We start from the raw sequence: 10,000 nt of genomic DNA on the forward strand, positions 1-10,000 counted from the left end.
AACATCGACCTGGCCCAGGAAGCAGTGAAGCTGCAGGTACTGAAGGCGAACAAAACCCTGTTCGTGGCACCGTCGCAAAAGTCCGAGTACCTGTACGCGAAGATCAAACCCTGCGACACGAACGAGATACCGATCGCCCAACAGAAGCGCATCGTCAAGATGCTCGGTGCGGAGGACACATTCGAGGAGCTTGGTACGTAGCGCCGGCGGTACACGGCGAGATCTGGAAGAAGTGGGGTGGGGGGGGGGGTAAGGGGTAAGAGGAGCAGCAAAAACCCGGTTCCCACACGTGGTTAATCAGCCACGGGCAGTGATTGTGGGCAATGCCATATCATCAAAAGTATAGCTTTTGTCAGTTGTCCGGTAAAAAAAAAAACAAAACAAAAACAAACATCAGCCCCCTCAGCAAACAGCTCATTAATGCTAGGCGCAATTCGTAATGTGGCTTGTGGGTTTCCAATTAAGGTTGCGAGATCATTGAACGCGATGTCCTCGCGGGACAGCAGGCGAAAGCAGCATGCGCACGAGAATGGACACGAACACGAACTTTCTTTTAGATTGAAGGCCATTAACCCTCGGTTGGGCACCCGGGTACCCGGGTATCCCATTTCAAGTTTCAGCGAAAAAATGAATTACTTCCCGTAAATATTTTTTTACGAAACTCGGATCCCCAAAGTACAACTCTAATTAATATTTAAAGATAATTATGGGCCGATAAAAATAACATCGCAGCGTGTGGACCACTCCGAGTCTGGTAGGCAACAGACTCGGAGTCTTGTAAACGAGACTGAAAATGGTATATTTTTTCGTTTTGGTCGTAGTTACCATTGGAACGAAAGATGTTAGTGTTTGGTGGTGTTGGTGATTAATTTGGTATTATTAGTATTTGTTTTCAAATCAGGCTGTAAAAAATCACAAGTTCATTCATTAGAGCTAAGTAAGACTGCTAAGTTTTTTCAGTAGTAGTACAGCAGTCTCGTTTGCAAGACAGACACTCGGAATAGGGCCCTTAAGGTGGGGTTTCGGTTGACCCCAGAGACAAATATACCAAGTGAGAGCTCTGCTAGAAAAGGAAGGCACCGCGACCATTTAGATTCATATACTCTGTTATTGATTTAGTATTCGGGAATATCATTCTACAGAAAATGTTATATATTGTAACATTTTTAAAAAATAATCTTATAATTTGCACATTTGTCAAGCAATTTTCAAATAGATTTTTTTTCCTTCCGGATAAAGTAATCGTCGTTCATAATCCTTTGGCACAGCTCACATATTGTTTTGTTCTGTTTCAACACTACATCGTGCTTTTACTCTGGTTTTTTGGCTCTAAAACAGGTCTTGATCAATCGGAACCGCTGGACATGATTGTTGTGGGGTGCGTGGCGGTGAGCGAGCAAGGTCAACGCATCGGCAAGGGCAACGGATACGTGGATCTGGAAATTGCCCTGCTGACCGAGCAGGGTGTGATTACACCGCAAACGGTAATCGCGACGACGGTGGCCGACGCGCAGGTGTACGAAACACTGCCGCGCGAAATCTTCAAGTACTACGATTTCACGGTCGACCTGATCGTAACGCCGACCCGGGTGATACGCGTCGCCAACCGACCGTCCCCACGCGTCGTCGGCATCCAGTGGGGCTTGCTGTCGGCCCGCCGGCTCGAGGTAGTGCGTGTACTGAAGAAGCTAAAGGAGCAGCTGGAGGCGCAGGGCAAGGTGATCGCGCTCAAGGAAGAGGACACCGACGTCGAGAGCTTTCGAAAGTCGCGCAACCAGCGGGGCAGTGGTGGAGCTGCTGGCGGTACCGGTACTGGCCAGCGTCGGCAGCAGACGCGGCGCCGCCGCTCTGTGCGCAACCAGCAGCAAAACGGTGGCAGCGACGGTGAAGGTGGCGGTAGTCAGGATGAGGGCGGTGTGAGCAGACGCAGCGGTGAGGGTGGTGGTGGTGGTGCTGCGCGCCGACCTCCTAGAAACAATCGTGATCGCAATCGATTGACATCGAAGGATTTGCGGGATCCCAACTTTAAGGGGAAGGACGGCCTTCCAACTGCACGACCCAAGCGGCAACGGCGCCGATTGGGTGGTGGAGGAGGGGGTGGTGGTGGGCCCTCGGACGATGGAGAGCAGCAGGTTGCTAACGGCGGTGGTGGCCAGCGAAACGAAAAGGCGCGAGGCGGAGCAGCAGTAGCGGGCACCGACGGTGAACGCCGGAAGCGCCGAACCGGCGTGTCCGCCCAGATACGACAACAGGGCAGCGTGCGAATCCGGGTGTCGAACATGTTCGCGGTTCGCTACAAGGATTTCAAGGAGGAGCTGCGCAGCCGCGACTGCTACCCGTTCAAAATCAGCAAGGGTCGCTACGGCAAGTGCGTGCTGATCTTCCTCAAGCGCGAGAACGTGGACGAAGAGAGCCAGGTGAACGAGCTGCTCGGCAAGCTCGCCGATCTGCGCCTCACCGTACTCAAGGACGGCGAGTCCAAAGAGGTGGAGCTCAAGTGTGACGTGCCGCAATCGCGCCGTGATGGCTCGCTCAGTGACCAGGACGATCCCGACAACCTCGACTCGCCGCCACAGCCGGATCAGCAACCAGGTCAGCAGCAACAGCAGCATGCGCCAGACCAAACACAATCCGATCACAGTGACAGATATCAGAAAGTATCCTAATAGGTGTGTAAGTGACGCAGTGCACGTTACCTACCCCGTTCCCCACGCTTTCTTCTACCACTATGTTACATACAATGCTTAACTTTCGTTAAATTTCTTTTGCTGCCACTGGCTTAGTGCTACTACGTCGAGGGTTCGCGGTGCAAACCATTTGCGATACACCTTGACGTAGCAGGAGCTCTGCATTATTTGCGATTCACAACGGTTTTCGCTGTTTTTGCGTTCGTCAGCTGTGTTGCGCTGGCTCTGCTGGAGGGTAACTGTCACCGGCACTGTACACCTTTTAGCCAGCGAGAGGCAATCACGCGCCTTGTACTAAGAAGGAAGGAGATCATTACGAGAGCACATACATCTCGAGCATTGGCAGGGAGTTTTTTTGTTTTTTTTTTTCTTTTTCATAAAGGTCATCTCGCTCCACGCTTTTACGTTCGGTGCTCACTCCAACCAATTGTTGCGCCGGAAACTCATTGCAGGTGTTATTTTTTACATCATTGATAGTAAACACACCTTTACCTTTGCTCGACGCAATACGCGCCAAAGTTGTGGTTTAACCAATACTAAAACAAACAGAAAGAGCAAATCAACCCCCAAGTAACTCTAGTAAGCCCTATGCACCTGTTATAGAAGCTTAAACGTGACCGAATCGTTCTGGAAAACGATACAAGCAAACAAATGATTAGAGCGACTATTTACAAATCGTGGATACTTATATATTTTCTATTTCTTCATTTAAAGCCATTTTCCGAATCGTTGGAAGAAGGCCATTAAATTCCCATTTTTCTTACATTTTTTTTTGCTTTCCACCGATGGCATCGTATGCATAATGCTGAGGAGCACCCTTTGGGATGTTGGGGCGGTAAACGCAGCATGATGTTGACAAAGATGAAAGGGGAAGCGATAGAAGTTAAGGATAGCGTTTCAGGAAGCGCAGTAGTCGCGAGGAGAATTTTGCAACATCCACTCACTTACACCAGTTGCAGCAGAAACAGTTGTGCGAAACAAGAAAACCAACAAATGAATCTTGAATGAACGGACGGGCAACATACTAATGAAGGAAGTATCCAATTTGAATTTTTCGAACGAGAGTAAGCCCATGCTACGAAATAAAGGGGAGGAGGAAAGACGGTTATAATAAGTATGCAAAGAGCAACGTAAAAGAAACAATACTATAAAAGAACGCAAGGATTGGTGACGCGTAGCATCAATCACAAACAATCGGAACACATCGTAGCGTGATGATTGGGCACAGGTGTCGTTGTGAGGGATCTTGCGGTTAGTGTTTATGCTGAACAGCCGTAATCGTGGCTTAACTCGAGATTCCTCCTGCTCGTCATCGCCGCCGTAGTCGTCATGCAATCGAAGGGAGTTAACTTAACCGAACCCCTTTCCTCCTTCTACTTACATGTGCTGCTAGGGAAAAAAAACCATGGAAGAAACGTGGGCTAAAGAAACAAAAGCATACAAACACACAACACACGGAATATGAACGATAGCTGAAAATAAATTTGAAATCTAACATTTTTTTCTTAACTAGGCGCGTTTATTGATCTGTATTTTGAGGCCGTTTTTGGACAGATAAAGAAGGACCATAATCATTGGGGAGTAAACACCGAGGGTGATGATCGCGAGGGTTTGACGACCGACGGAGATTGCGAACGAGAGGTAAGAAGCTGCCCGTCAGCAAGCGATTTAGCTATGAATTCGATCGGATGTATGGTTGGGGGTGGCCAATTCTGGTTCTGGTTGCGTCCGCTTACGGTCTCAAGCCAGTGCGTCAGACCGGCCGGCTGGTCATCGATTTCGCCTTCCTGCACCACAAACACGTACGAGACGGGACCGGGCTCGGTATCGGGTAGCCATCGGCCACCGTGGCGAACGAAGCGCAGCATGTGTCGTTCAGCTCGGTAGCGAGCCAGTGGTACATCCGCTTGCTGCTGCTGCTGCTGCTCGAGGAACAAACGTGCGGAGTAGCCACGAAAAGGGCGCCGACCGGAAAGCGTAGCAGGTAGTCGCAGTAGTGTTCGCTCGGCACGTTGCATTTCCTGCTCGCTCAGTTGACTAAGAGCGGCGTCCGGTTGTTGCAGCAAGCCTTTGAAGGTGCCTGGGCTGACGGGGCGTGTGTAGGAATCACCGAAGCGATCGTAATGCTCCGCTAGCCAGCGCTGCGTCGCTTCGGTGGCCGCATGCAGATCGGCCGGTCGGAATGGTTCCACCTGCCCTGGTTGACGAGCACTCGGCTCCTTGCCAGCTCCCATCGCTCGCATCAACCACTCCACTCGCACCACATCCCATCGGGCGGCCCGACAGTACCGGTCTACCTTGAACGTACGCGCGCCAGCCACGATGGCGTAGGTATTCGATCCAGGATTGGCTACCACGCGGCCACCGTGCTGCCGTATCATCCGTTCCAGTTCGGCCACCGTCGGCTGAACGACGTGAGTGCTCATCACGCAAAACTCCCTACCACCACAAGCATTGTCGATCGTTTGCAGCACTTCGGCTGGTTGCCGATGGTTCGGAGCTGCAATGGTTAACGGACGGCCAGCTCCTCGAGCCCGTTTACTCGGGCCCTTCGTTGTCCCCTGACCACCGGTTAAATCGTCGATCGTTACGTGCCGTTTGGCAAGCTTTGTTACATTCCGTGGATCACCGGTACCGCCCCCGGGTCCTACAGCCACAAGTGCTAACAGCTCTTCGATGGTGCATACATCATTGTACCGGCGATCGGTGCGTATAGCGAGGATACGCGGGAAGCGTAGGGTATGACCAGCGGCGTAGCTCTCGCTGCGCACCAGCTCGGAACCGCGCAGCTGCAGCACAATTGACTCTTTCGGCTCAAGCCAGACATCCGGCACAGTTTGTCCCCATCGTGGGTATTGAGGGCTGGACGGATCGGCTCCGTTGCTCTGCCCAGCTACCACCTCCTGCCAGTGCGGTGCTAAGGTGCGATTCAGCTCGGCCCACTGCTCCGCTTGGAGCCCCATCGAGACCTTGGCCAGGGTTAGATAATCAGAGGATGAATCGTCGCGTACGCCCACGAGGAAGGTGTTGACGAAGGTACGCCGCCGGTTGTAGTATCCACCGAGGATCAGCAGATCAAAGTCCACCACCAGCCCGCCGACGTAGTCCGGTTTAAGCTTGTACCAGCCGCCCCCATGGCGACGGTTCGGTTGGTAAATGGCATCCTCCCGCTTCAGCACCAGCCCTTCCTGCTCACCATCGATGGCCGTGTTCAGTAGCTGCACCAGGTGTGCCGCATCGCGCACCTGTTCCCGCTGGCAGTAAACGATGAATCCGGGCTGCTCACGAACCAGCAACGTCGTTAGCAGCCGCAACCGTTCCGCGTACGGTACACCGGTAAGCGGACGCCCGTTGTGGTACAGCACATCGTACACACAAAAGCACGGCCGCAGATCAGTCGCACCCGCTCGCAGCGCCTTAACGTCCGTGTTTTCGCACTTGTCGCGATAGCGGAGGTCGCGCCGATCGTACACCATCATCTCGCCGTCCAGGATGACAGATTCTAAGCTCGGTGCGAACAGTTCCGCCACCAACGGTGTCAGTGTGCCATCGAGCTGGTCGGCCGTCGCCCCAAACCGCTCGCTGTAATCGATACCGTTGCGCGATAGGTAGCGGTAATGGGGTCCGCTCTTGTGCAGCTGAAATCGCTCGCCATCCATCTTCGTTTCGGCCCAATAGGTGCCCTGCTGCAGTAGTGCACCGACCGCACGTAGATCGATCCGCTGGCACAGCATCGGCCGTACGTGGTGCATCAGGCGGATGTACCCGCCCGGTATCGGTGGGCCACTGGCCTTCGTCACTCTGCCGGATTCGATTTCCTGTACTAGCTGGCGCAGATCACCGGTCGTGTCGTATAGCTGCGGTGCGTGCGGGTGGTACAGCTGCAGAATAGACCGTTGGCTGATGCCCAACCGCAGGTCTTTCAGAATGATGCGCACCAGCCAGCGATGATCGGCGGGCGAGCCGCACTCGAGCAGCTCGGCCAGCACCTGCTCAACCCGTCGTCGCTGGCCCGTTCCGGCCAGTCCCAGCTCATCCAGCAACCGGTTTGCATCGGCTATGGTAAGCGAGCTGCGATCGGGGCAGCGTCCACGCACCAACCGTTCCAACCGAACCCCCAAATCACCCTTCGTTTCGGGCGCCGACAGTTGGCGTACCTCGTCGCTCCGCGAATTCAGACCGAGTGCCCGTATGTAGCCATCGGTGAGCAGCTTGTGGCGTAAGCCGTATGACTTCCTCTCGCTGTCCATGCCGGGTACTAGCAGCCGCAGGGTTGGGTAGATTGTGGCGCTCGGTACGTTCCGTTTGCTGCACTCGTACGTAGTGAAAAAGTTCCGCCATACCTCCTGCTTGTTCTTCGCTGTTTCCGCGCGCGTCAGCACCGCCACTAACTCGCTGAACGCAGTCAGCGTTGATTCATTCCTAGCAGCCATTCTAGCTGGTCTTTACGGGATCCTGGCACACGCGTCGTCAGGCAACACAGAGTTCACGGTGGATTGCGGGCGTCATACTGACCGATGGGGCTACGGTGAAATGATGATGTTATCCGTTTTTGCAGCGAACAAGACTGAACATGACGCATCATCGTTACTGTTGGTCAAGGTTTTATTGTTGTATTGTGACGCGGGTCAGATAGACAAAGTCGATTATTTACCGCCAACACTAGCGAAATTCATCGATTTACTTTTCATCGATTTTTTTTTTCTTTGCTGTCGATCTGACAGCTCCGGCTCGCTCTATTGTTTGTTTACATTTTGTTCCGAAAACTGTTTTTTTTAACACACATTTTGTTCTTTGCTTGTTCTGAAAATCGTAGGCGGTGGATGCACGGCGCGGTTTGCGTAAAGTTACAACCACACCGGCAAAGAGCGCGATGTTACCAAAGTGTATGGACCGGATGCTGTTGGTGCTGGTGGCGCGGCGGCAGCTCTGCTCGCAACCGTTTCGCCGGATGTCGTACCATCGGTTTGAGCTGCAACAACCTATCTACGATACGGACTACCTGCTCGATCCGGCCAACGCTGATCAAATCGAGGCCAACATACTGCTGCGCAAAGGCGTCGGTGATATCCGGCTGGTGCACGAACTCCAGGAGCGGTTACAGGGAGGAGTGACCGGCGAGTCACGCCGGCAGCTTGCCGATCGTCTGCAGACGGAGCTGGGTAAGCTGCCTAACCGAACCCATCCGCGTCTCCTATCATATGAGGGCAAACCGCGACTGGTCCGGCGGTACAATGAGCCACAAATAGAGCGAGCAAGCAACGACCACCGGCCACACTACGAGTTCGGTGATATCTGCAAACGGATGAACCTGTACCGGATGGAGGCGCTCGGCAACTTTACCGGCCACCGGTCCTACTATCTGCTGGACGAGCTGGCTGAACTCGAGCACGCCCTGATCGGCTACACGGTAGAGCGGTTGTTGCAGGAACAGTTCCGACTCATCTCCGTACCGGATCTGCTACCTGCGCGCATCATCGAGAGCTGTGGCATGAGCACCACCGGCACCCGGAACCAGGTGTACAAGGTCACCAGCGGTGGACCAGCGGACGATTCTCGCGATGTGCTCTGCCTGTCTGGGACTTCAGAGATGGCATTGGCAGGCTATTTCGCTGGTCGAGCACTGCCCGGGGAGCGGTTGCCACTGCGGCTGGCCGCGGTTAGCCGCTGCTACCGGGCGGAAACGTCAGCGCTGCACGAAGAGAAGGGCATCTACCGGGTGCACCAGTTCACCAAGGTGGAGATGTTTGCCATCTGCCGGCCGGATCAGTCGGCTGGTGTGCTTCGCCAGTTCCGCGACATCGAGGTGAGCCTGTTCGAGCAGCTCGGCCTGCCGTTCGTGTTGCTCGATATGCCGGCGTGCGAACTGGGCGCCCCGGCTTACCGCAAGTACGACATCGAGGCGTGGATGCCGGGCCGCCAGATGTACGGCGAGATCTCGAGCTGCAGCGACTGTACCGATTATCAGGCGCGCCGACTCGGAATCCGGGTCGACGGTGCGCAGCAGCAGCAGCAGCAGCCGTTCGCTCACACAGTCAACGGCACGGCCTGTGCGATCCCGCGAATGCTGATCGCCCTGCTCGAGAACTTCCAGAACGAGGACTATACCGTCTCGATACCGGAACCGCTGCAGCGGCACATGCACGGCAAGCAGGTACTGCGGCGACGGAAGGTACTGCCCGAGCTGAAGCTCACCAAACGGCTCCAGCAGGAGGAGCTGGTGTGTACCGTTTGAATGAGCGTTTGCGGAGCGTTGGAGTGTGTGAGCAGCAGTAGCAGCAGCAGCAGCAACAGCACGGGAGCATCCGAAACCGGAGCGCAAACCAATAAACAAGTCAAAAGCCGCTGTTGAACCGTGAAATGGCGTACCATCATTCCGCGTCGATACTGCCATGAGTGGCAGTTTCTGCGCTCGATGACGAAATATGACGAACGCGTCACCGACCTCTCGTCTGCCATCTCAGGTCCTACGAGATTCACGCTGCCGCCGTGGTGCGTGAGGAAGTACGGCAGAACCAACTGAGCGTAACTGTGGTGCATGTGGTGGAGGCACAGATTGGAGAATGAAATTGTCCCGCTGGCTACGTCCACACCCTTCCATGATGGAATCTCGGAAACCTTCCGAGCGGCAGGATTCGCCGCTGCTTTCCCTCTTTGCGCCGGTATTATCCAAATCCGGGTCCGGTTTAATTTACCTTGCCTTCCTTCTGACAAGCCTTGTGCGCTGTGCTTGTGCAAATAATCTGTTGGTTGGGCTGTGTGTAATTCATTCCTGTGCTCGCACGCACGATTTCTAACGCAGACGACCCAGGTGTTCGCGTCTGGTGAACCCAATAGAATAGTGGTGACCAACACGCTATAGGAAAACCTGCCAGCCGAGCAACACGTCAGTTAAGCAGCAGCTCCTAGACCAATGACCTCACGCGCAGTATACCATATTGATTACATCTCAGATAGAAAAATGGAAATCGTCTCGAATGCTGTAACATGTTGGTGGCCGATAGCGGTGTTATCAAATGATCGGTATTTTGTTCCTTAACTTTGATTCCTTTCCGCGAATTCAGCTACTAATCGATAGTGCTCTAATTGTGTTAATAAAAATCGCAACTGGACCATGATTGCCACAACCAAGAAATGACAGAACACGGTAAAGCGATCTGCTAAGCCCAATACACTCAGCGATGACAATGGATTATCGTAAATCGATCGATTGTATCGGACGTTGTGGTCCGTTTTTTTGTTTGTTTCGATATCCTTGTAAATAAAATCTCCTTCTGCATCTGCTTCCATCATCCAGGATTGTGATTCTCCAC

The 10,000-nt window shown here is 53.6% G+C and overlaps 3 protein-coding genes across 3 annotated transcripts in view; 2 read left to right on the forward strand and 1 right to left on the reverse strand.

Moving 5' to 3' along the window:
* LOC125955007 (uncharacterized) overlaps nucleotides 1–4,196 on the forward strand; it is a gene marked incomplete in the record, with an annotated part of 10,268 nt that extends 6,072 nt beyond the window's left edge. Inside the window, 2 exon segments of the mRNA XM_049685815.1 lie at nucleotides 1–193; nucleotides 1,339–4,196. Coding sequence (XP_049541772.1) covers nucleotides 1–193; nucleotides 1,339–2,666 — 1,521 coding nt within the window.
* Nucleotides 4,197–4,201: 5 nt separating this feature from the next.
* Nucleotides 4,202–7,328, reverse strand: LOC125954966 (DNA ligase 4-like). Its single transcript, XM_049685707.1, has one exon. It carries the CDS (start codon nucleotides 7,118–7,120, stop codon nucleotides 4,259–4,261), a length of 2,862 nt encoding a protein of 953 aa, XP_049541664.1. The 5' UTR covers nucleotides 7,121–7,328; the 3' UTR covers nucleotides 4,202–4,258.
* Nucleotides 7,329–7,444: 116 nt separating this feature from the next.
* LOC125955084 (serine--tRNA ligase, mitochondrial) lies at nucleotides 7,445–9,805 on the forward strand. The gene has a single exon (XM_049685942.1). The coding sequence runs from the start codon at nucleotides 7,561–7,563 to the stop codon at nucleotides 8,920–8,922; it is 1,362 nt and encodes a 453-aa protein (XP_049541899.1). The 5' UTR covers nucleotides 7,445–7,560; the 3' UTR covers nucleotides 8,923–9,805.
* The last annotated feature ends 195 nt before the right edge of the window (nucleotides 9,806–10,000 follow it).

This window comes from Anopheles darlingi, chromosome X, assembly GCF_943734745.1.
Source record: "Anopheles darlingi chromosome X, idAnoDarlMG_H_01, whole genome shotgun sequence".
Taxonomy (NCBI): domain Eukaryota; kingdom Metazoa; phylum Arthropoda; class Insecta; order Diptera; family Culicidae; genus Anopheles; species Anopheles darlingi.